The sequence below is a fragment of the Oenanthe melanoleuca genome, chromosome 2 (genome assembly GCF_029582105.1).
Source record: "Oenanthe melanoleuca isolate GR-GAL-2019-014 chromosome 2, OMel1.0, whole genome shotgun sequence".
Lineage (NCBI taxonomy): Eukaryota > Metazoa > Chordata > Aves > Passeriformes > Muscicapidae > Oenanthe > Oenanthe melanoleuca.
In genome coordinates, this window is record NC_079335.1 from 86,248,837 (window position 1) to 86,275,045 (window position 26,209).

The window sequence follows — 26,209 nt, forward strand, 5'->3', positions numbered from 1 at the left end:
GTGAGAGAAAAAAATGGCTAATGGTATTCTGGGCTGCATTAGAAAAAGTATTCCAAACAGGCAAGGGATGTGGTCTTTTCTCTCTACCGAGCACTGGTGAGGCCACATCTGGAGTGCTGTGTCCACTTCTGGCTCAGAGTCACAGAATATTCTGAGTTGGAAGGGATCTGTAAGGATCATCAAGGCTCCTCTGTAGAAAAGAGATATGGGCATATGAGAGAGAGTCTAATGATGGGCAACAAAGATGATGGAGATGAACTGGAGCATCCTCCCAGTGGAAAGCAGCTGAGAGAGCTGGGACTGTTGAGCCTAGATAAGAAAAGGCTCAGGAGATCTTATCAATGTGTATAAATACCTGAAGGAAGTGGGGACAGAGCCAAGCTCCCCTCAGTGGGGCCCAGTGACAGGCCCAGAGGCAACAGGCACAAACAAAATAAGGAGGTTCCCTCTGAGCATCAGTAACATTATTTCTACTCTGAGGGTGACCAAACACTACCACAGGTTGGCCAGGGGGGATTGTGAAACTTCTCTCTGTGGAGATATTCAAAAGTCATTTGGACACAGTCCCAGTGCTAGGCAGCCCTGCTTGAGCAGAGGGGTTGGATCAGATGGGCTTCAGAGATCCCTGCCAAGCTCACCATTCTGCAATAGCACAAGGTATCAAAAGAACCAACAATGTCAATGTGTATTAGCAGCATCTTTGGTTTTGAAGTGTATGACATTGTTGGCTGATTTATTTTTTTTTGTTTGCCTTTGGCCAAATTCTGTCTGAGACTTCCCCAAGTTCTGCTTCCCTTCCCTCTCTGCAGCCTAAGATTTCTATTAATATGTTTCATAAAGCTATTCTGCTGCAATGCTTGACTAATTTCTTCTGATTCGGGTTATTGCACAATGGCTGTGCCAGCACAATTTAGCCAGGTCACAAGCTTTGACAAATGCCTGTCTATGACATGTGGGCTGTAAGAGTCTCTAGCTTACTTCAGTCCCAAGAGATTGTGGGATTAGCTCTTGCAACCAAACTCCTTGTGTTCTGCTCGATGGAAAAAGTTACCAGGACTCAGTTTCTAAACAAGAACATCTCCCAGACATGCTGCATTCACAAGGAAATCAACTCCAGACACCCAACTTCCTTCAACAAGCATTTCTCTCAGCTCTGTACTTCCCCATCCCCTCAGTCCATCTCTGACACAGCATGAAAAAAACCCCACAGTCCCAGCTTCCCTTCCAAGACTTTTCAGTGTCCCTGCACACTTGTATAACTCTTTTCTCCTTTTCTAAGTATCTGAAGCAAAACCTTAAGATCTGCCTTCACCACTTTCTATCTGTGGGTGAATCCAGAGACAACAATCAGCAAATTCTTGTTCTTCCTCACTTTGGGGAATTGGGAGTTTGGTCCTCTCACAAACATCCCAGACAGCCTGCAGTGATGCTGCCTGGGATCCGTACAGCAGCAAGGATCACCAGTAATGCATTGTACAGCAGTCTTCTGATGTCTCTAAAGAAGAAAACAGAGTGGAAGTGTGCATTTAATGCACATTTTGCTAAAAACACTGTTCAGTGGAGTTTGAAAAGCTGATAAAATGTAGTAGTGGTGTGACATTCTGCCCTACATCTGTTCCTTAGCAGCTGCTGTTCATTAGCTGGTCTCAGCTGAGCAAAGTTGTTATTAACATTGGATAGTCTCCAGCCATGAGAGTAGGCTTACCACCCAATAAACTATAGGCTACAGGTGTAAATTCAGTCTGCCTGTAAAGCAAAACACAAGTCCACATGGCTATGGCCATTGGGGCTGGAAGGAGGGCTTGAGAGGGTGCATCCTTTTACTTCAGCTCAATGTGGATGAATGAGAAATTGCATGTTTTAAACTAATAAAGAAGTGGAGCAGAACTGGGAGGCAAACACTGTCTGTCTGCCCAGGCCATCCTAGCCAGCATGTTTTAGTCAATCTGCAGGCTCTCATAGCAGTAGGTGCATGAATACATTGTGCATCATCAGTAAATACTTAGAAAGGGTTTTTATCAGGGTGACTGTGATGATTTCCTTTGAAACCTTTTTCCCTGTCCTTGCCATCACTGCAGCTAGATATGCAGAAAAAAGTGTATGCCACAAAACCAGGGCACTGAATGCCCAGCACAGAGGTATTTCAGCCTTGGCATTTGAGTGTGCCCTGCAGGGAAATTCAGGCTTCTCCTATGGCATGTTAGCAGCCATGAACAAACATACTGTGCTCGGCTTGAGTGCGAAGTATTTTAAATATTCATTTTCTTCAGCCTTTCTGCCTGAATGCCAGCTGCAAAGCTGTTCAGCAAGGAGCTCAAAAAATAGTCACCAATGTAATGCAGTCTTTCTTTAGACAGCAAACAATGGCAAAAAATGTGGGCTTGGATAGCACCCTCATCAGAAATATCACAGGGAAGATACCTACAACACTTTCCCAATGAGATTTAAGAAGTGAAGTGTCTGAAGTGTAAAGAAGAAATGATTCTTTAGGTCAACAGGGCCAGGACTAATTTTCTCTCCCATATTATATACAGAAGATGGAAGATGTCATTGGGCATTCCCTCCCCCACTGTAGTTCAACATCACCTCTAGTTAGGGAAAAAATTAATGTAAAGAATACTGGTATCACCTCAGCAGCTAGATTGGGGTAATGAAGCAGGTTTTCACATTGATAAAGTGTCAGGTGGAACAGGGGAATGTGCAGGCAAGAGTACAGGCACCTGTAGTTGGAAAATGAGTGTAGAGAAACTTTAGTAGGGGCTGAACAGAGCTCTCAAAACTAAAGGGAGAAAATATTAAGAGCTGATGTCACACTATGCAGGGGACAAAGAGAAAGGCTGCAGCCTGCTCAGCACAGCACAGAGGGTTTGAATGTCCCTCTGGAAGTCTTTTTGTTTCACAAGAGGTGGGGGGGTGTTTATTTTGAAGTTAAGCGTATTTACCTGGAAATAGGATCTTTGTTACTTTGGAGATTATTGATTCCTGCTGCTAATTCCCTATTTGATGTGATAAGCCTCTTTATAACATTCCATTTGTTTTGCTGTGGAAATATGTACAAAGCAACAACAGAAAAAAAGCTTATCACTGTGTAGTCCAAATTTAGCCTCCAGGTAATTATGTGTAGCTCAGTAACTTCCAGAGAAGAAAAGGCAGATGGGACAAGAATTCTCCTGAGTAAAAAATATTTTGTTATGCTTTTAGGCCACTAGATTTGAACCTAAAGATGATGATATAACTGTGAAATAATCAAAATAGCAAATATGCATTTCCTAAGGCATGAGGTTTTAAAATTTTAACCAGGTAAATAATTTCATCTGGTTTTGTTTTTAAAGCTAGACATTTTTGCTATTTTCTGTCTCTGGTGCTGCATGTTTTTATTGACATTCCATGAGATTGTTTTAAAAATTGTTTCTGACCATTGCTAATGCATAGAGGCAGAAGTAGGCTCTGGCAGTGAAGGTGTTAAATACACACCAGCTGGGAATTTGTACAATGTGCAAATCTCTGGATAGGGTGGTGAAACATGACATTCTCTAGGAAGATAAGAAATTATTGTGCAGTTGGTGATGCAGATACAAAAGATCAGTGTTGTAAAACATGCAAAGTCCTGGGCTGACCAGCAGGTATCCCATTAAATGGTGAGGAATGGCCAAGGCACCTCCACTGAAATTTGCCATGCAGGTGTGGGAAGGAGTTCTCCTTGTAATCCAGCTCAGTAGATTTGTGCTTGGAATCACTGTAGCAGTTGTTGGAAGAAGAGTTATGTCTACTGGACGTGACTGAATAAGAGTTTTTTTGCATTTGGTACTCAAATGGAACAAAATAATTAACAAGTGGAGTAGGGAAAATGACTAAAAATAGCAAGTAGAGGCATCATTAATTTTTTAATTACACTCTGAAAAACTAGCATTTCACATCAGAATTAAATATTGTCTAGTGCATTTTTAATGCTTTTTAAATTTTATTGTTTTTAAGAAAAGTGTGTCTAGTGAGTTGTTTTTTTTCAGATGAAAGTACTAAGTTTGACCTCACCTTGCAGATAATTTCTGACCTTCTAGAACTCAATTTTCCAGCAATTTTAGTTTATCACAAACATTTCAGACAGTCCTAATTCTTAATCTTCAACTCAAAATTTTAGGCAAAGCCCTTTACAAAAAGTTACTGCTATTTATCACCTGCCTTTCGTGAAGTCTGAGGATCTGAAGTACTACAGTCTGGGGAACTGAAATCTCTCTGACATAAAAATAGTTAATTGCTCTTAAAGCTCTCAAATTTGTTTACTTCCAGGAATTTTCCACATCAGTAACAAGACAAAGTACGGGCACCATGCTATTTCCTATGCATCTTTTCTACTAGAAACTGAATTATTGTGGTTTTGAATTGCTAACACTGCTAGCTTCTGCTATAAAAGCTTTTATTTGGAGGTCCTATATTGTGCCTGTTCCAAGTCACTGAGTATTTTAGCTTTTGATTCATTTAGCAGAAAGGGTATGAGTTGCTTTTTTTTTACATTACCAGTGTAAAATGCCTTCTTGGGGATTAATTTTATTCCCATGCTATTGTTCATTTGCCTTTCTTCATGCTGGCACTGGAAAAATGTTCTACAACAGACTAATATGGGCAGGGGGTGTATGTGATACAGGCTGAGAGAGCTGGGGGTGTTCAGCCTGGAGAAGACTCCAGGGAGACCTTAGAGCAGCCTTACAGTGCCTAAAGGGGGTTCTCAAGTGAGATGGAGACTTTTTTTTTAATAAGGGCATGTGAAAAGGGGGGACAAGGAGGGATGGCTTTAAACTGAAAGACAGTGGTTTTGAATTAAATATTAGTAAGAAATTATTTTCTGTGAGGCTAGAGATGCACTGGAACAGGTTGCCCAGAGAAGCTGAGGTACTCTCATCCCTGGAAGTGTTCAAGGCCAGGTTGGAATGGGGCTTTGGGCAACCTGGTCTAGTGGAAGGTGTTCCTGCCCATGGCAGAGAGGTTGGAACTAGACCAAGCCATTAAGGTCCTTTCCAACCCAAACCATTCTATGGTAATTCACCTTTCTGTACTTTAAGTGGTCTGTAGCTGCTGTGGTAACAGACGAGACTTTATCAAGTTGGCTGTGTGTATGTTCAGATTGACATCTGCAAGCTGGAGAAGCTCCCCACTGAGATATCCTTCCTTAAAATGAACAGCTTTTTACATTTTGGATTGAGATTTTCCATTTTGGTCATAGATTATTTGGACTGCCAAGCAAAGCTGGTTTATTTGTTTATATGTTTGAAATGTCCCTGGCTGACTTTTTTTTTTAGGGTTACAGTTCTGTTAGTGCACATGTGAATAAGAAGATAAGGTGCTTCTGCTTTTTGCATTAAACAGTTGCATTAAACAGTTGTATTGGCAGTGCTAGATGTGTATCATACCTGTTAATGCACAGGTCATGTCACTGTTAGATGTGTATCATACCTGTTAATGCACAGGTCATGTCACTGTTAGATGTGTATCATACCTGTTAATGCACAGGTCATGTCACTGTGGTCCATAGATAAATACCATGCAGTCACTCTGGTCCACAGGGGGTCTGATCTTCAAGCTGATTAAATATGGGGATGACAGTTCCTCCATGATGTGTTTCAGCCCCAACCCTTCCTCAGAGCCAGCAGCTGCTTCTCAGGATAGGTTGCATTTAATTTTGTGGCAGCAGATTTGTCAGGAGAGGATCCTTAGAACCGAGTGTTGTAGTGGGAAAGATCACTGGGGCTTTAGAAGGTGAAGAGCTTTGGGGAATGGGGCTGTGCTTTCATTGTCACCCTTCAGCTTCCCTCCCTGTTTTCTTCCCTGGTCCCACAGAACTTCTTGCCACCTAAAGCATTGCTTTTTGTCTCCATCCCAAGACTATGCCACATATACAGAATAACTGCTTTATTCCTGTATCAAATATGTTCCAACATCCAAGCTTCCCTGAGCATCAGAAGCCAGGTAGGGAGAATTCCAACTGAGAAGGGGATTCTGCTCTTCTGGCTCATAGTTGGAGATGGCTCTGCTTTTAAGAGTGTGATTTTTATTCACTGCTATAAGTATATTTGTTCACAGAGACAAAATAATATTACTACAGAGAGATTTTAATACAAACCATTCAATAATGCCTGTAGACAGCAACCATATCTGTTCAGCTCAGATTGATTCTTTTTGAAGCCATTTTACTCAAGTCCTTCACAGATTGACCTTGAACAATGCTGTATAGACAACAGAAGGACAATTGCTAACATTTTAGAACAATTTTTTCTCTATTACAATGGGTCCTAACATCCATCTGTTTTTTCTGGCATGCTTTAGATTTTCAACCAGTATTTAGTACATTTTTCACTCTAGATTTCTAGTACTCAAAAATATCCCATTATTATTGTTCCAGAAATACTTTCTTGAATTAGCTACATAGTAAATTCCCTCTTCTAAAAAGATTGTTCTTTGTTTCCCACTGCAGTTGTTAGATATTTTGTTCTTGGGACTAGGGATAAGAGATTTGAGAAGTAATGCTGCAAAGCTTATGTGATATAACTATCTTAATTCAACCATGCTTTTTTTTTAATCATTTAAACTTACATGATGGTATTTTATGTGAAAAGCCAGGATTTGGCTGAGAGCTTTGACGTTAATGGAACAGCACAGTAATGAAAGGAGGAGGCTCCATTTTAGAGCTTGAGGTGTGAGGTGTGATCTTGCAATGTTCCACAAACCTGTAGGCATTTCCCAGTTAGTATTATTGAACTTGGGGCAAAAATCTGGGTTTGTATGTCTGTTCACTGCTTGACATTATCTTTAGAAAAGAAATGAAGTAATTCCTTGGGAAAATGCAGGTGTCTGCATTGTGGCAGTAGTCTAATGGAAGACTAATGACCTGGGTATGTCATTATTCACACTGTTTCTAGTCAGAGTTACAGGGCTATCTAGTTGTTGCTTTATTTCTTTTAACAAAATACAGAGTTCATGGCCCAAAATAAATCTGCTTTATTTGGGTATTTTAAATAAATTTGTTCTATATATGATGAACAAGATTTTAACCTTATGAAAACATAATGAATTGCCAAAATCTGCATTTTTAATATGATTCTCTTTTCCCAGGAGACCTACTCTGGGCAGACAGTTCTTTCTCAGGAAGCTTGTAACTTTCCAAAGAATAAGTCCAAATCATAATAATTCAATCCTTCAATGAGCTGAACCAGAAAAAATGGCATCATTTGAGCCATGACTCAAGAATAGATTCACATGATCTAAAGAATGGGAAAACAAATTGGTCAGTTGTAAGAGTTTTAAACAAAGAGCCAGCTTGGTTATATTTTTCACTATACACAGATGCTTGAGCAAGCAGAAAAATTGCTGATTAGTTTTCCCAAAAATCCTCACTGCAATCTAGACTAATCGGGGCTTTAAAGTCTGTATTGAAGCTGTTTCTCAACACAAAATCAAGTCTGGGATAAGGATAATTTTAGGGGGTAGTAAATGACTGCTTAGAGCCTGAATTAAAGCCTGAATAATTTCAGTTGTAAATCTGATTTTCCTGTAGAGCCCAGCTGGAAACACAACTGCAGATGTGTTACGGGAAATATAATTTGCTTGGCTCACATTCCAGACTGTTCTGTATTTCTTGCAGTGCACTAATGCTAAATGCACTAAATGCACTAAAGCATTGCCTCTCTCCCCAGGGACTGTTGTAGCTATCCTGGATCAAATGTCAAGGGAACACAATCAAAAGCCCAGGGAACACGCTGGGATACCAAGGCAGAAGTAGTACCTTGCCAGTAAGGCACCATCAGAAAGTTTGTCTTATATAACTGATACTTAGCAGTTTTTTTAGACTTTCACCAAAAGCAAACACCTCCTACCAAAATTGCCTACCTGCTAAACTGTCACAGTGGTGCTTCACCTATTTTGCTAGGGATGAACAGGCATCTCTGCCCACGTTGGTCTGCTTTAGTCATTGCCACAGGCTTCTTTATAGCTGCAGAAGCATCACCATCTCCCAGAGGCTGAATATTTTAAATCAACGGGGAAGTGGAGAGCAGTCATTACGTGGTAACTGAATCGTGGCAAACACTCCTTATGATTTTATTGCCCTAATTTCTCAGGAAAAGGAGTTATAAAGTGTATTATCATGACTGATACCAGGAGACTTGTCATGTTTACCTGTGAGAGAGCTTAAAGAAAGACATAATCCTAGAGATTAGCAAACATCTTAATGGAGTCTAGTGCAATAATTTTATTGATATAAAACTGTTACACTTGCTTCTTTGGGTTGGGACTTTCTATTTAATATGCCTTCAGTATATTCACTCATTGATAAAACTGTATTTTTTTTAAATCCCATTATATAAATCCTCTTTAGGAGAATGATAGTCTTCTGCAGACTCTACAGTATGGCTGGCAAAATCTGGGCTGACATTTCAGAGAAAGTGAGCCTTCAGGCTTACAATAATTTTTTGCTCATTGTTCAGTGATGTAAGGAAAGGAGGTAGTTCATTCCTGCCCTCTGCTAACAGTTAGCTGGTAAAAGCAAATACAAGATTTTTTTTCTCTTTTTTTTTTTTTTTTTTTTTTCTGACTTTTCTGTATATGGCATGGAGTGCAAAGAGCCTCTGACAGCCTTTACTTCATCAATTTTACTTTGCTATCAGCATTATTATTATTGGGAAACACAAGGTAAATTAAGACTCTTTACTCCCATTGAATTTTCCTCATGTGGAATTATTTCGCTGATGTAAATCAGTGCAGTTCCACTGGCTTCAGTAATGCTTGTTTATGTCAGCTAAAGAGCAATGTGACAAGTAGTTCTTGGTAGCAGCTGGCTTCTCATGTGCCCAGCTCAGATTTACTGCTCTGTTAGAGCAATGTCTGGGGTAGTATGAGCCCAGTTGCAGCTGATTAAAGATATTTGCACGTACAAAATAAATTTAAGAGTTGCTTCAGAGGTTATGCCCCACTGTGCTCAGGCGTTATTTTACATCAGGGTGGCTTAAGTCATGAGCTGTGTGAGCAGGACTTGGCTCAGAGATGCCTTGGGGATATTCTGGACATCTCACCGTACTGCTGTGTGCCATGTCGTGTCCACCAGTTCTGTTTGTGGGTCCCACACACCAGATGTCACCACTGAAGCATTGGAGAGCTGCTGAGTCCTGCCTTTTGTGTCTGCAAACACTCACAGTTAATAAGCATGGCAAGTGTATGGGGAATCATTTTCTGGCAAGCCATGTATTATATGACCCCATACTAGGCTCTTAAATTTACTTGTCCGCTGGTCAGAGGCAAAGATGAATTCCTGGTACACAGAAAACACATCCCACATCATCCTGTTCACATAACAACAAGCTGGATGACACGAGCCTGCTTTTTCCTGGGGCTCATCCACAGCAAAACAAGAGATCAAGGAGAGAAAACCTATGACTCCTCATAGGGGACAGCCAAGGCAGCCAGGAGCATCTTGCTTCAAAGGTGCTGCCAGACAAAAGGGCTGCAAAAATCTGAGCTGAGGCCCCACAATGGGTTGGCTGCTGTCCTGAGAGCCCTTGGGGAGTGGCCACACTGCAGAGCAGGGTAAGCATCACTGTGTACTTCATTTAAGTGTTTTGTCGTGCCCAAGGAGATGTTTTTCCTTTTATTACTCCTTCAGAACACTGACACATAGAGCAGAAACTTTTCATTCTCAGTTCTCAGTTTGTTTGGGAGGCTCTAAACAGTAGCATCCATCAGTGAAAATGCTGCCTTTCTTTCCTGTTGCTCCCTGAAGAGATTTCACCAGCACCAGCCAATAATTTAGATCTACAGCAATTGATTTTGCATGATTGTCCCTTCTAGCTCCAAACTCTTACTTATCTGCCATATTGTGACCAGCCTAGCCCAGAGTAAATTCAAAAGAACAAGCAAACAAAAACACCCAACAAAATAAGCTTCACTATACACTGTTCTTATAAAGAACTCCTCAGCTCTTATTGTCTAGCAAAGGAGTGTGATACATTTAATCATGCCGAGAATTAATTCAGAAAATTGATTTGCTGTCAAGTTTATCTTTGTAAATGTGAGCAAACTTGTATTTTTTACTGGCAAACTCATTTGGATATGATTTTTTCAGTGTAATCATAGCAAGGCTTTCCTTATGTCACCATAAATCTTAGGAAGGTTTCCTTTGTAGTAAAACCTTTGTCACAGTGTATTTGCAAAACTGTTGTAATCAATATTGCCAAAATGTATGAAGTATAAACCAAGCAATACATTATAAAGCACAAATTGCAAAAAAATTTCCTGTCCTCTTGAATGCCTGAAACATATTGCAAAACTGTATGGACAGCACAGTGAAAGTCAGGCATGTTCACACATGAACATTTTAAATACAGGAAGTGCAGTTAGAGGTGGTTACTCAAGGTCTGTCTCCCCTGTTCCTTGGTTAGACACCTGCACTCACTCAGTTTGATGAAACAGCCAGAGTTACCTTTCTGATGAACAGCAGCATCACACATCTCACTCCATCCTTACAGTTTGCACAAGCAGATCCATTCTTTGCTGTGGCACCAGGTTCCTTCCCCACCTCCATTTTCTCCCGTTTATTCTGATTGTGCTGCTAATGAGACACCTTTTTCCTGACCTGTGGCCTCCTGACTGCCTCATGCAGCCCCTGTGATGTTAAATGAAATAAGGCACAGCAGCAAGCCAGCAATCAAACTACTGAAATCAACCTCTGCAAGCTAGGTGGGCTTCATTAGCCACTTTTTATTCTGGGCAGGACAGGAAAGAAGGCAGAAGAGGGGAGCTATCACCACTGATGTTTGCCAAGGTCAGAGCTCTATGCTGGAGATGGTGCGCTGAAATTAAGTGTGAAAGGAAAAAACGTTTCTTTGCAGCCATAGTAATAAAGCAAGAGCTGCTTGTGTTTTTGATTTACATTATCTGTAACTAGTATCAAGATCTTCAAAGATTAACAGAGATGTTAACAGCTGCTCAACATCTGGCAAGCCTAGAAATTAGGCAGCAAGAAACAAGAGCTGAAATGGTGCTGTTCTGAGGAGCTGGTGGAGGAGTTTGTAAAGCCCCAATAGTTTGGGGGCAGAAGCCACTGTAACAGTGTGAGACAGAATTAAATTAAATGAGCAAGAGACCATGAAAAGAGATAATTGGGAGAGCTTGGAAGGGAAGGGCTGAGGAAGGGTCTGGGTTTATTTGAAGAGCTCATCAAGGAGGGACTTACAATGAAGGAGCAGGAGCAGGCTGAGTCAGTCCTGAAGGAGGATGGAAATGGGAATGTAACAGCAGTTCATGGAGATGAAAGCAGACACTGGTACTGGAGGCCAAGAACCTCCATGGCTTCTATTCATGACCTTCTTCATCCTCCAGTGCTGCTTTACTGCTTGCATTGTACGGACTAATTAGGATTTTATTCCACTACAAGAATACCTTAGCTTCTCCTACTGCCTAAGTCACATTATTAAAAATTCTTGGGATTATAAAACTCCAGAAGGGATTGATGATCCATGAATGAATCTATCCAACGTGGCATGGCTTTTTCTGCTGTGCATCACTTAAAAGTGGCAGCCACCATTTAGGTAGGAGCACTCTGCAGACTGAAAAGGGTGGGTAATGGAATCTACAGAGTAATTTGACTCTTGATGGGGAACATGGGTATCTTCAGCTGGCTTTCACTAGGCACCCTACCAGACAGTGTGGGGAAGAATCCCATGGTCTATAGGTCCTGAGCAGCACAGGAATAGAGGGTACATATAATAACAAGGGCATACTTGGAGGAAATCTCTGTCCTCTTGAGTGGAATCCATGATGTGCAGTGTAACATGCAGTGAAAGCTTAGTTTAAATGCATCTATTTAATGGCAGGTACCTCACTAAACACATGGAAGATGTGATCCTTGTTGCAAATCACTTCTGTAGATAGATAAAACTTCTGCCTTCTGTCAGAAATGTCCTAGTGTGAACTGTTTGTGGCAGAGCATTTATCTGAGTCCTTCAATTCCTGTGTTCTTGGAAATGGGAGGACTTTTGGGAGGGTTTTTTTTCTTTCTCCTTTTACTATGATGTTTGTTTCTGTAGAAGCCATCCACATGCTTGATGGCTGGAGTTCATCCTGAACATCCCTCTGATGCATCCTCTTGAAAAGCATAATTTATAATACAGTTCCTACAGGCACATGTGGTGGGCTAAAAGTGGCAACTTTTTCTTTTTGATTCTCATGTGATGCTAGAAATGTAGTAGTTTTAATTGCTTCACAGTCTTAAGGCAAAGTCTCCCATTAGCAGCAGCTACTCTGTCTTGAAGATGGTAATAGCAAGCACTTGAATAGCACTTTCTGTCTTCAAAGTACTTTGCAGACATTCTTTGCTTCTGAGTTAAGGATCAGTTTCTGTCCCTTTTAACACTTTTCTTATGACGTAAATGTTGGATCTGCCATGAGAAAGGGACAAAGCTCCTGACTCCAAATCCTACACTGAAATAGGGCTGTGTTCTGCTGGTTTGTTTTCATGATGTAAAGTGTGGCTTGTATCACCTCTGCTGCTGGAAATTTTCAGACTGTAAGATCAGGTGCCTGTAAAGTTTCTGCCTTCAAATTGCTGGTGTAGGAGGTGGATTCCTACCCAGTGCTTGTGCATCATTCAGCCCTGTGCTCTGCACACAATATGAGGGGCAGGGGTCTTGAACTGGCACCTACAAGAGCTCCTGGCTCTGGAGAAGGCTGGGGATGCATGTGCACCAGCAGCTTAGCCCCTGTGTGGTGAGGAGCCAATGTCAGACATCTCTCACCCAGCCTTACAGAGCCAGCTCCATTTCAGGGAGCTGCTGTGCCAGGGTCAGGGGAACATTCATTGCAGAAGATGAAGCCATGCAGCATTCTTATCATATCCTATCAGTGCCCAATAACTCACAGGGAAACTTGTCCAGTTGACAGAGACTGGAGCCCTGAAGTTGGAAATTTCTCTGAGTGACCAAGTCTGAAGGAAGAGAAAGCTCTTGTGTCATTGGTATCATTGACAAAACTCCCATTGACTCGGATAAGAGTACGAGGATGCCCAACAGTGCTGACTTCTGATGTCATCTCTCTGGTTTACTTTGTTTTGCAAAGACCCCTTTGTACTTGCTCTGTATTCTGAATATTCAGGTCATTCCTATGTACAGAGCTCCCATTTATAATAAGATTGTGGGGTTTGTTGACCCTATTACATACAGGTTGACTAGCAAGTCACTGATTCTTCAGTATAGGATTTAATAAAAGCCACAAGAGGAGGAGGAGGGAAGTGAGTGTGATGAGGAGGGCTGCTATTGTTCTGCCCTTAGTGCTGCCAAACAGTCCCTTGTTTTGTCTGTGTCTGTGTGTTCAAGCTGTGTGAACAAGCGGGGCGCAGTCAGGAGGCTGGCGAGAGGGCAGCGAGAGGGTTAGCTGGATCCGAGCTAGAAACACTTGTGCAAGTCAGGAAGCAGGCATGGAGGGAAGGAAATTAAGTGGAGACATCTGTGTGGCTTAGCTTTCAGCAGCTCTGCCTGGGGTAGGGGTGGGAGAGTCATGCCTAAGATGACATAACGTATTTTGTCTTTCGTGGGATTGAAACAGAGGAAACTGCGAAAGCGAAGCATGGTGTGTGTCACGCATGGTCCAGGCATACCAAGTACATAATGGAGCAGTGTCAGTGCTTCTGTTCTGCCTTTCACACCCCAAAGTTACTCTCCAAGGCAGAGAACTGAGGAGAATATGATATGGTCCAAAAACTGATCTTGGACTTTTTTCGCAGACGACTGAGCCAGAGGCCGACTGCTGAAGAATTGGAGCAGAGGAACATACTGAAACGTAAGTCCTGATTCTGCTGACATTTAACCTGAAGCCAGATAATTTGGGTTACATTTCATATACATTTGGTATTTTTTATAAACTTCAACTATTCTCTGTAAGCATCACTGATAATAATTTAAAAAATAATAAAGGGCATCATAAGTGCAAATAATCATGGAAGTCTGTAAAGACATCTGATTCTGCAGAAACAGTTCTTTAAAATCAGAGTCAGTAAAATTACAAGAATGAGCAACCTATGGAGAAAAAACCCCAGATGTTGAATGACATTCCAAACAGGGGGTCAGTCATCCTGAAAAGCCTCCTTTATGCAGCATTTATATAGATGAACAATCCCATTGTAAGTTAGTAAAGACATTAGGGGATAGCTTGATTAGCTTTCCTAAAAATCTTCACAGCAATCTATGCTAGCTAGAGCCTTTATTCAATTTTTAAAAGAATCCAGTGTGACTCAGGGTTATTTCCCTGAAATGTTTCCCTGAAATTCTCCCTTTAAATCAGCCAAAACTTTGCTGGTAGATCCTCAGCATGTGATATTTTAAAGGGACAAAATACCATTTAGAAATCCTGAACCAAGTTAAGTTAGTAGATACATTGCCACTGACTTCAAGGGAAGCTGGACTGGGTCCAACTATCATAACCTCATGAAGAACAGGAAGAAAATGACAGTTTCTTTACTCGCATGGAAGTGTTTTGAATATTAAAAACAAAAAAAAGCTGTTTGTCTAATTGTTGTTGTTACTTTGGAAACAGAAAAAAAAAAGTTCTTCCCCTTTTAAGTTAGTAAATGCATATTTCCAGAAAAATTTTTGGAAATTACTACAGAAAAAAGTATTCTGAAATGGTGCCTTATACATAATGTCCCCTTAGGTAGGTCCATAATTCACCTTCTCTTGTTTGAATAACTGTAATGTATAGAATCATAAAAACATGGTAGCAAAAGATTAATTCTCTGAAAATCAGCAGAATTCAATTTTCAAATACTTCAAAACCAAATTCTTAGCAGCTTAATGATAGTGTTAATGCCCAGCAGGGTCTTTTCATGTGTTGATGATATTACACATGGCAGACAGAGAGAGAGAGACACCACTGTCAATGCAAAGAGGAGAGAAGACCGGGCAGCAGAGTGGTGTGGGCATGCCTGAGGCTGCTGGAAAAGCCATTTATTTAGGACCAGCCCTCTCTTAATAACTGTGCTCCTACTGTCTGCTCCTAACTCCAGTGGCTGGCTGCTGGAGGAAGTCAGGGACAGAACCTGGGGAAACCTTTGTCACATCCAGCTGTGATTGTCTCACAGGGGCTTAGCAGAACAGCTGGAGAAGGGGGACCTGCGACGTGACTGATGTCAGGCTCAGGCACAGAGGGACAGAGGCCAATTCTCTGCAGCTCATGTTGTCATCCTGGGACCTATCAACAAACACATGTCAGGCACCACCTGGCACTGGTGCATGACCAGCAAACACTGCCCTGGCACTGGGGGAGGTGGGGCCTTGGGCACCTGCTTTGAACCTGCATCAACAGAGAGCAGCATCTCCAACCACTGGGTGCCTTGCAGATATTCCTAAAGATCACAGAGCACCCTGAAGATGTCTCACATTTAAGAGGAATTACCCCTTGAGTAACATCAGTGTCTTTTTTAATTGCATAAAGGCTCTTAAATGACATAGATGTTTGAAAATACTATGCTGAATCCAGAATCATATTGTATTTCCTAAGTGGAATTTTTTAGCTTGCTTTAACACAGATCTGCCCCAAAACATGTGTCTTGGTAAACAAACAGCTTCCTAATTACAGGAAAGAGTAATGTGGTATTTCCAAGGCATTCCAACTTTTGGTGAGCCACAGCAAGAAAGAAAAAAAATTAAATCATTACATAATTTTAAAAAGAAAACATAAGCATGCTCTACCCTTAAACAAGTGAATATAAATATTTCTGTTTTGTGCATAATTTCTTGTCATTCCTCTAGACTTCTGAGAAACAGCATTATAATAAATATAATGGAGTGTAGGGAAAGAGAGGAAGTGCTAAGAAAAAGAGTGTGAATTCTCTGCATAAGCAGGTCAAGCAATTTGCAAAAGCCCAGCTCAGAGCATGCACAAACACAAAAGAAAACCTACCAAGCTCTCAAGTAGACTAAACAGGATTTTCCCTGCAGTAAAAGCTGAAATCTCCCTGATGAAAATGTCAGGTCTGGTACCATGTTCCTATTGCACATGTAACTGCATTACTGCCCATGCTGATGGGAAAAAATGAGGCAAAATGTGGTTGGACAGCCGGTCTTTATACATGAATTGAATCCTTCCTAGGTCTGTGCTACTGCAATAATTATGAGTTATCTTTACAAGGGCAAAGCATCCATTGCCAAGTTCTGCTACTTGCTGATAGCAGCAGTGAAATCTCAGCAGCCACAGCAAGGAAACAGAGCTGAGACAACTGGTTCTTGTAGGGTCCTTCCCTGAAGTCTTCCCCATTCACTGACTCATATTTAGGTCAAAGGTATATAGTAGGAGGAGTCCAGGCCTGCAGGGTTAGTTTGCTGACTAAAGAACACTTTGCAGCTTTCCTTGCTGTCCAACTGTATAAGGAAAGATGCCTCAATCCCCCGTCATGCACCACCCCTGTGCCACTTCACAGGTGGATAAAAGCAATCCAGTTGTCAACCTGGCATATTCAGGGTTGCATAAATTCCTCACAAAAATGATGGTTAGGTGGCTTCTGAATGCCTCAAACTGTATTGGGGGACATTTCACACCAGCACAGAAATCAGGGGTGAAAATTGCACCTACATCCAACTGCTCACCCTGAGACACAGGTTTAGAGAAACAGAGAATCTCCTGAACACCTAATATAAAATAAAGCATCAGTTCTGTAGCTTCACAAGATTGGCATGACTTAACTTCAAAGAAATAGCTAAAACAAAGTCACTTTCTAGTTTTGAAGGAGAATGTATTCCTATTTTCCAGCTTTTACCTGCCTGAAGTCTTAAGCCTGCCTGGCTGTCTCTGAAAGTGGGTGGCTGGGCTAAGAGTGAGGAGAAGAGAAAAACATCAGATGCCAAGGACAAAAATGAATAGCCATTACTAAGTCTTAAGCATAACTCCTTGGCTGCTTGCAGTTCTACCCTGACTCTGTGGGGATTCTCTTTAGTGCTGTGTCTGAGGGCAGGCATTTGCAGGACCAAGTCCTGCAAATTTGAGACACAAAGGGAAGAAAAAAATTGCTAGGGGGTCAATTACTAGAAGAGTGTCCAGCCCAGTAGGGGCAGAAACCATTGAAAGAGGAAAATTACATTTATCAGTATAGGTACTCCAGTGATTGCTTAAAAAGACAGTTGTGACTCCCTGCTGTCTTGTGTTCTTTTTAGCCCCCTACTGGTTTCCTTCCTTTTGAAAATATAAATGGTATTTTTGGTAAAATGGCACTTAAAGATCAGAAGTGTAGTGTGAAACACCATAACATCGACAGATCCTTTGTCCACTTCAGTGGAGATTTCCCAGTCCTGCTGAAGTCAGTGAGCAGCTGTGGTAGCACTGTCAGCTCTACTGTCCTGAGCAGCAAGAAGCTTGGTCCCCAGCCTAGCCCTGCTCACCTGCTCAGAGGCTTCTGTGGTCTCTAAACCTTAGGTCTCATTTCTGCGTGGGGAAAGCCCCAGTTTCCTAGTGAGTGTTGGATTGTGCTCTTCACAGCTAAAGGAAGCTATGGCTGGTGGATTGTTACTGCAGCTCTGCAGCAGCTCCATCTGCAGGATCAGCAGGGGGGAATGTGGGATTCCCCCTTGAGTTTAGTGCAGTCCAGTGTTTAACAATTTAAATCAAGACACCTATCCTCAGCTGGCCTTGGAGGTCTATAATGTCCCCTGCAGAGAGTTATTCCTGCCTGAGCTAGTCCTAGCTGAGCAAAAACTGGATCCCAGCAGGGGCACAGAGTACTTACTGGAAAAGCTGATGAGTTGTGTTTGCTCTCACCAGTTATGTGCCAGCATGATTGGAGTAAAGAGCATTTCAGGTGCCAGCAAAGCAGTGGAGGCAGATCCTAACTGCTCGAGAAGCTGAGTACCTGGAATCCTGAGATTTTAGTGACTTTTGGTAAAGGTCAATGCAAAGACAGTGCATAACAGCTTCCTCCTAAGTTGAAGAAGAGTTAGTGTACTCTAATGTTATTGAGCTCTTGAGGGAGAAGAGTTGGGGCATGCCCTGGTAAGAGCTTGTAAAACGTGATCTTTTGGCTTAATGTTAAGAGCTAATTGACCTAGGATGAGCTTTTATGCTCCAGTGTGATACTTCGAAGGCTCACGATGGAAGGACACTCTCTTTAACTCTGCTCATGCCATGGCAAGCTGCACAATTTGCCTGGCACTTCTATTCCAAAGGGTTTTTTCTATTATCTCCAAAATGTAGCTGCAATAAGTTATTCTGCAGATGGAAAAAAAACTACGCGTTTCTATTCCAGCCATTGACCTTGCAGAATCCAACCCTATCGTGGCTGAGCCCCCTGAGGCCACCAGGCCTGTGGGCAGGGAGATAACATTTTTTGAAGAGCTGGCTTGCTGCCCAGCCCTTCTAGAAAGTGACATACCTGAAGAGGTGCCAACACAGGGAAAGGAAGGAAGCTGTAGATGTTTTATGAAGCGTGTAAGGAAGCGCAATAGCTACAGATCGAGGACATTCACCAGCCCCAGAGGGACATACTGTGCATCAGAGAGGTCCTGAAACATTAATATACTGATGGAAAGGCTTATTTTGTTGCAAACTGTGCATGCCTGATGAGTCCACAGTCTGAGATCCTTGTAAATCTTTTACAGCCCGGAATGAGCAAGAGGAGCAGGAGGAAAAGCGAGAGATTAAGAGAAGATTAACACGGAAGGTGAGAAGCAGCTTTGATCCTGTTATGACACTACTGTAACTTTCTCCCTATTGCACAGTTGTTTGCCTTTTCCCTTTTCTTCAGCACCATGTTCAAAAGTAGAGTGTGAAACAAGTCTAACAAAAAAATCTTTAAAAGAAATCAGCAATGTTGCAGGGTGTAAGTCCACAGAGAGTGAAGGAAACCACTTTGCAGGCTACTGCTGGTAACATTTCAAACAGGAAAAAAAGATCTAGTCTTCATAATTGAAAAGTTTTGAACAGTGAAAGAGAGAGATCAGCATTTACAAGGACCAATGCTTCTTGTAAATGTGATGGCTTCTATGACCATTACAGAGAGCAAAGTTAAAGTGATGGTGATTTGAAAATTCCACCAGAAAATCCCTCATAAAACTGGAAGCTAAACATTTTCTGGAAAGAGAGGTTGTCAGTTGAGGCATTTAAAGTAAATAGAGACAAACATTTGCAAAAAAGCCTATAGTGCAGAAAGCAATCTTGTATTGGCAGGGAAGGACAAGCAAAATAGCATTGCTTGATTCAAAACTCATTTACTCTTAAAACTGAAAGACAGTAATTTCAGATGTACGCATTCAGTTTGCAGCTGGTGTAAATGTCTACAAATGCCCAAACATACACAGTGAACAATCCATCCTGTTATTGCAGATTAACTTTCTTTCAGCACTGATATATTTCCTATCTCCAGAAGTAAAGAAAGCCCTCTAAAAACTCACATACTTGTGAAGCAGCACCATTCCCTTTCTGTACAATTTTAGATGGCTTAGTTTTTTGGATCTGTGTGATCACAGCTTTCATGGTATAAATAATAACATGGAAAGGTCTCTAAGTAGTCTCTAATAATAACAAGGAAAGGTTACATTCTGAGAATTGAATTGCTTTTTGTCACAATTAACAATCTCATGCCTTATTCTCAATTCATATAAATAGGTAGAATTCTTGGTCACCAGTGGGGGGATACTGCTGTTGCCTGCAAGAGCTAGAGAGCCATAATATTGTTTGTAAAACACATATTCTTCACCACAATGACAGGGATGATTTTGCATTCCCTCTTTGCACTGCCTGAAAGAAAAGATCCTAACTGCATTGCAGATGTTTCATGGGATTGAGGCTCTGCGCAAAGGCTGGAAATAACATTTTACCAGGCATTCAATTTCCCTGTACATTGAAGGGTAAACACATGCAGGAACCCAGTGCAGAGCTTGATGCCATTTGAGGAGCAGCTGTAATAGAGAGCAAAGCTCCCCATACCCAGTGTCCCACCTAAGAAGTGAGGGCTGCTGACAGAGCCATTGCCATCACACGCAGTTCCCATCCTCCACTGTAGGAAAGGTGAGAGCACAGGAATCATCTGTCACAGGCAGAGGCCACAGCTCAGCTAAAGCACTCAGGTTGCCACTGCTTCACATCAGTGTCTGCTCCCTAAAACCTAAGTAGTTTTCTGAGAGGTTTCTTGCTTTGTCTTGTTTGCACTTTTAAGTAGGAACTGTGGGGAAAGCAGCATCAGTCTGAGGCCCTGGCATTTGCTTCTTTGATATTCCTGATCATATACCTTTTAGTCTTTTTTTTTTGGCTTCCTCACTAGTAAAGATTTTTCTCCCCCACATTTCTGAGGTTAATAGCAACATGATTTAACAATGTTTGATTTGGATCATCTTTTTAAACTGTTCTAAATTGTTCCAGTGACATGTGTAATTTTAATGAAAGAACTGCAAGGCTGATCTAACAACAGATTTTGTTCTCACCTACCAAACACACCATCATAAAAGCTCAGAAATCACTAGAGAAAAGAAGTTAATAAAGTGTGCAAGTGTTTTAGATAACAACTAGAAATGCCAACCACCGAGTGAATCCTGCAAAAATAGTTGTTATTCCCCAGCTGTGTCTTTCATGAGCCTGTCCCAGATGTGTCGTGTTTACAGCACAGTGGCAAGCTCCTTCTGTCGGTTTGTACTGAAGTCTTAGTACCAGAGGATTTTAAACCTCAGATCAAACTGAAGTTTAATTGAGCACAGCAAGTGTGTTGCCCAGCAGCCCTTTCTGTTTGCACTGAGTTTTCAAGCACACACATGCCCGCAGGGTAAATTCAACATGAGGAAACTCTGCCATGTTGCCTCTTTTGTAAACGTGTGTAGTTGGGAATAAGAAGGGAAGTGAGTTCTGTAGAAGCCTCTGATGAGACTTTTGACCTTGCACTACAGAAACTGCTACAGTCCCCAGTTTTTTTGGTGGCAACACTCCAATTCCAAGGGAGAACCCACTCCATCCATTAAAAAAGCTGTTCTTAAAATTCCATCAGCACTGACATTTTGTTACAGTGTTATGATGATAAGTTGTAACATGACATGCTGTAATAAGTAAGATTACCTTGCTAGGTCTAGATGCCTTATTAAAGTCAGCAGTAAATATCTAGTTGAATTCATCATCTGGACAGGCAATTTCTTAAAAAAAAAATAAAAAATTAAAGAAATCAGGTGACCTATAGCAGGCTGCCCCTTTTAGCACTTTCCATCCTCTCCAACTCATCTAGTTCCACATTAACTGGGGTGAGGCATAGCTGCCATTCAAATAACAAAATGAAGGCACATGCTGTTGGCTGAGTTTCTCAGCAGCTCATGTCCCTCCTGGCCAAGGAAGGAGAGTGGAGCATGTTTGCCTGTCCCCTGAGATGCCCAGGCACCCCTGTCCTCTCTCTCCCTGCCCCTCAGGCCCACCAAGCACCTTTGGGCACACGGACTTGCGTCATTTGAGTGGAAGCACATGTGGATTAGGAAAGTTTTTTTCTCTGAGCACTGGTCTCGACCTCCAGCCCATTCAAAGAATATTAATGTGTAGAAGCCCTCTGGAAGTGTTGCAGATGGCTCACGTCCACAGGGAGATCTGGGCCCCCACAAATTACTGCCAAGAAGGTATATGGTCTCTGAACCATGACAAGCTTGGCCAAGGACCAAGGCAATTAACACAAGCCTGAATGTCCCCTGAGGACTTCCATTACAGAGGGAGAATCCTAGCCTGGATTAACAGAGCACTTTACAAATCACTTGCAAAGGGGAATAGAACTCTTCTTTTCCTACCTTCTCTTCTCTTAAATGGCACCATGCTTCCCAGCCCCCAGAGTTTACTGCTTCCTATCTGCCCACTGCCAATAGCTTATTTTTCTCAGAGGTCTAGCTCCAAAAGGAAAACTCTCAGAGCTGTAATACTGGCTACCAAATTGAAGAGGTGTGGCTGTTTCTTAAAATCCATGCAATAATCTGAAATCTTCTCTTCTGTTAAATTCTTGCCCCAGTCCAATTTAAATGCTCTGTTCACTGGTGCCTCTCTGGGAAATCTCTCCTCTGCTTGAAGATGTTCAAGCTTTTCTTTAACTGACCTCCACTGGCTTGTCTCAGCAAAGGCTATTGAAAATAATGAACTGTTGAGAGAGGTGGGACTCATCAGAGAGAGGTGAGAGAGAGGCAGCAGGGAGGAGAAAGGTCAGAGAAGAAAAAAAGGTTAGTGGCTAATTTGGATAAGCTGCATTTACAGTCAGAGGGAAAGGTCTTTGGGGCATTTTCCTCACATCTTGCTCCTATAGCTTTACTGCAGAAGGTGGGGAGCAAAGAAGGGGCTGCTGCTGGTTAGGGTTTTGTAGTTTTTCAGCTTGTTTTCTTCTTTAAGTAACAACTGTAACATTTTAATGAGGTAACAGAGAAGGCAATGATGACATGCTAAGATAAGCTTCCTTGTGACTGAAGTGGAGCAAACTCAGCATTTTGCATTTGACTAAATCCCAAGACCAGACTGGCAAGAGTAAGTCCACCTCTCCTTTATCTGGTGGGGGTGCTTGGGTTTGCTTCATTTCCCATGCCATAGACAAAGAGGGGTGTGTTAAACCCTCCCTTTCAAACTGCCTTAGTATCAAAGCCTGGAAAACACCCATTTGTATCTACAGTGCTCCAGAATATACAGAACAAAATTTGACCTCCTGTGACAAGGCATGAGAGGTCCTGTCCTCATTTACTGCTCTTGCATTAATACAAATCCGTTTATTTTAAAAGGGAATTTTACTCTGGTACAGACTCAAATAATGAGTCACTCACCACAGAATTACCCTGCTTCCTCAGCTCCCAAATCTTCACAAAATAGAAATGTAAATGCCCAGGTAGTGCACACAGAAAAAGTCCAGACACATTCATGCAGATACATCCCTTTCACATTAACAGAAGTCAATTTAAAAGGGTCCAGCTCCGTAAGAACCCCTTCTCCCTGCTTGGAACACCACACCTTGTGCAAACAATTGCATTGTGCCCTTGGCCATGTCCTTGTCCTGTAATTTTTGAACGTGCCCTATTCTTTCTGCCTGTTAGAAGAGCTTGTTCTCAGGTGTTGCTTGATAAGGACTCTGTATCATTAAGCAATTTAGACCCAAGAGACCACAGCTCACAGGTCATAAAAATAAACTGCAAGGTGAGATCTCAGCTGAGCTGTGCCCTCATCATGGACACACATTGAACTGACACCTGCAGTGGGGTTGCTTACAGTCTGTCCTGCAAAGCTGGTTCCCCAGCTAGTCAAGAGTTAAGGGAGCAGCCCAGACATACTGTGACACTCTCACACCTAGAAGGTCACAACACATCTCTGCAATGGTATGAGAAGAAGGCAGGGAAATTTGTTAACCATTCAAATAATGTAGCTTTAATTAATGGCTTTTAGAAAATGACTTAGCATGGTTGTCTCTCTCGTTACACTTAGCATGATCAGATTGGCACTTTGGTTTAATGTACTGAATATATTTTGTGTGCATGTATTTATATATGGAAATATATGTAGATTTATGGCTACACATGAACTATGTGATACCAGCCATAGAATTCAGGACTCTTTCCCAGCCAGAACACTGGCACAAGAGTCAGTGCATCTTTTTTCCATCCTCATTCCCTTTCTCCTCAGCATCTCACAGGTAGGGCATTAGTGCAGCTCTGCAGACTCTCCACATGAGGTGTTTGAACCCAATTTGTGTGTGCATGCTCAGGGATGCTGTTATAAGGAGAGCAGCCCCACTGCTGCCTCCCATCACAATCATCTTTTCTAAACAGAGAAGAGAAAGACAACCGACGTGCCAAGAACAAGCACACAGGCTACAGCCGATGCAGGATAGGGCAGTGAAGCTCCACCCAAGTGCTGAAGAAAGGAGGGATTTTTCACCCTTCACTTAGTATCCTGGCTGTTTTAACTCATAATTCTCTCTAGAAGATAAAATGCAGGGAACTGAGATACTTAATTTGGAAGAAAGGTGGATTCAGGGGCATAAATTATGTGGCAGAATAGAATCTCAAGCATTTTATTAAATATTTAGACCTGTTACCCTTCACAAGGGTAAAGTATTTCAAACACATCTATTTCTAGTTAGTGGGAAGAGCATGATACACTGTGTAGGAAATTATTATCAGGATATTGTTTTTCCTGATGTATCCTGCTTACAAATGTTGTACTCTAACAGTGAAACTTTTCAGCTAATCTACAGCCACATGCACACATTTATGTAGCACCTTCAGAAATGATTGTGTAATTTCTTCTGGCATTCACCAGCATGCTGTGCATTCAAGGAGAATTGATCCCTGAAAGCCAGCTCCTGTCCCTGCCCATGTAACTGGCTGTGTGACACGTGGACTATCAGCACATTAATTTAAGAGAAGTTTTTCACTGTGGCTGACTAGTCTGCTGTGGAATTTAAAAGAAATGCTTGAAACAATGAAGATGCTTTTCTGACGTGATACAATCCACCATTGCCATTCCTTTTGGCTTGTAGCATGTAACATTAACTTTTAAAAGTCAAATATGCTGTGATACAAATATCTGTCAATAGATACAGTTAAAAGTTCAATGTGTACTAATCATCCTGCCTGCCTTTTCTGGAGGTCAGGACACATCTGCAGAATATCAGAATGGTAAAGAAAGTAGTTTTTCACCTTTTGCATGTAATTCAGGGCAGGAGCCACTCCATGCCTTGGCCTGACTCCTCTCAGGCAGTGCAAAAGTACAGGCAACAGCAGCAGAAGGCTGGAAAGGGCAGGTTATTTTAGAGTTGTGTTGTGGTCTTTATCTCCTGCTGGGACATCAGACTAGGAGACTTTCTTGCCTTCTCATTTCTGTCAAGGGTGATCAACTGTTGGGAATCAGCAGCCACAGCAGCTTCCCAAAGAACAGTGGGCTGCTCCGGCAGCAAGGTGAGACAATATTCAAGGTGTCATAACACGAGGGCATTTCCCAGGTAGCAATTCTGTGAAAGGCAGATAAAAACAAAGCTCTAGGAATGTCCAAACACTCTTATTACCATAACAACGGTTGCAGTAAAATAAATCCCCAAGCAGCACTCTGTAGGGAAAAAGCAAAGTCCTGATGCCTTTTTCCACACCTTCCTCAAACCTGCAGCTGAGTCAAAGGCCCACAGTAGAAGAGCTACGTGAGAGGAAGATCCTCATCCGCTTCAGTGACTACGTGGAAGTGGCGGATGCGCAGGACTACGACAGGAGGGCGGACAAGCCCTGGACACGACTCACAGCCGCCGACAAAGTAAGTGCAGCAACTCTGGAGAGCCATGGCCTAAGCACCCAGATCATGGCAAACATGGCAAACAGCATCCCTTGGGTCCCACAGGTGCCATGGCTGTCAAGGAATAAACATCCACTGACATCCCTTCCCAATACACCCGTGGTTTTTTCCCATTCACGAGGTTTGGTTTTGTTTGAAGCATAAATCTTTGGCAAGGAGGTTCCTATATGCATGGAAACCAGGAGAGGGAAGGAATCTCAAGCCCTGGTATTTGTTTGTTGGTTTTGGTCTTACCACATTATGCTGCCAAGTGAGAGCTCTGGAAAGACTTAGCAGCGAGACTGAAGCATGTGCCTGAATGGCAGTGCCAGGACAGGACAGGGTGTGAAAATGCCAGCAGATCAATTTGGCAAAGGTACCTCCATCCTTCCAAAGCCAGGTCACTTCTCTCCAGTGGGTTACAACAGGGGTCTTTGCTCAGGATTTCTGCCACAGAGTATTTTAAGCACTGAACTGAAATCACAGAAGACCTGCAGATGAAAAAAAAGACACACATTTGGTATGGATGGAACTGCCCTCTGAGCACTGGTGGAATTTCCAGTAAACAGTGTCTCTGGTGTTGACATTGATGGCAGTGGGATTAAATTGCTGGCAAATTATATCAGTTACATCCTGAGGGTCTTAATGGGACCTCAGGAAAAATATTTAAAAGATTTAATGGATGTTGTAAGAAGCAAGAACTATGAGGCTCAGTGATTCAGTCTTGAATCTTGTAGTCACTCTATGATGCCCTTTTAATTTTAAAGACTTTCAGATACTGAATTCAAGCATTGACTCATTCTTTGCCATGGAACTCAGTCATTCAGCAATGGGGAGCATACATCCAATGTTTAGAGCATTAGCAGAATTTCCAGCCACACCAGTCAGCTGTGGTGCTCTTGGCTTTATTCAGAAAGGACAGCGTGTTATACTTGTATAATTC

General features: G+C 42.0%; 1 protein-coding gene across 9 annotated transcripts in view; it reads left to right on the top strand.

The window, feature by feature from the left end:
- The window catches only part of PHACTR1 (phosphatase and actin regulator 1), a 297,444-nt gene that overhangs the window by 265,687 nt on the left and 5,548 nt on the right, over positions 1 to 26,209 (top strand). For all 9 annotated transcript variants that reach the window (XM_056485007.1, XM_056485009.1, XM_056485013.1 and 6 more), the window contains 3 exons: positions 13,760 to 13,815; positions 18,618 to 18,679; positions 25,108 to 25,248. In XM_056485007.1, coding sequence (XP_056340982.1) covers positions 13,760 to 13,815; positions 18,618 to 18,679; positions 25,108 to 25,248 — 259 coding nt within the window. The remainder of the gene's footprint in view (positions 1 to 13,759; positions 13,816 to 18,617; positions 18,680 to 25,107; positions 25,249 to 26,209) is intronic.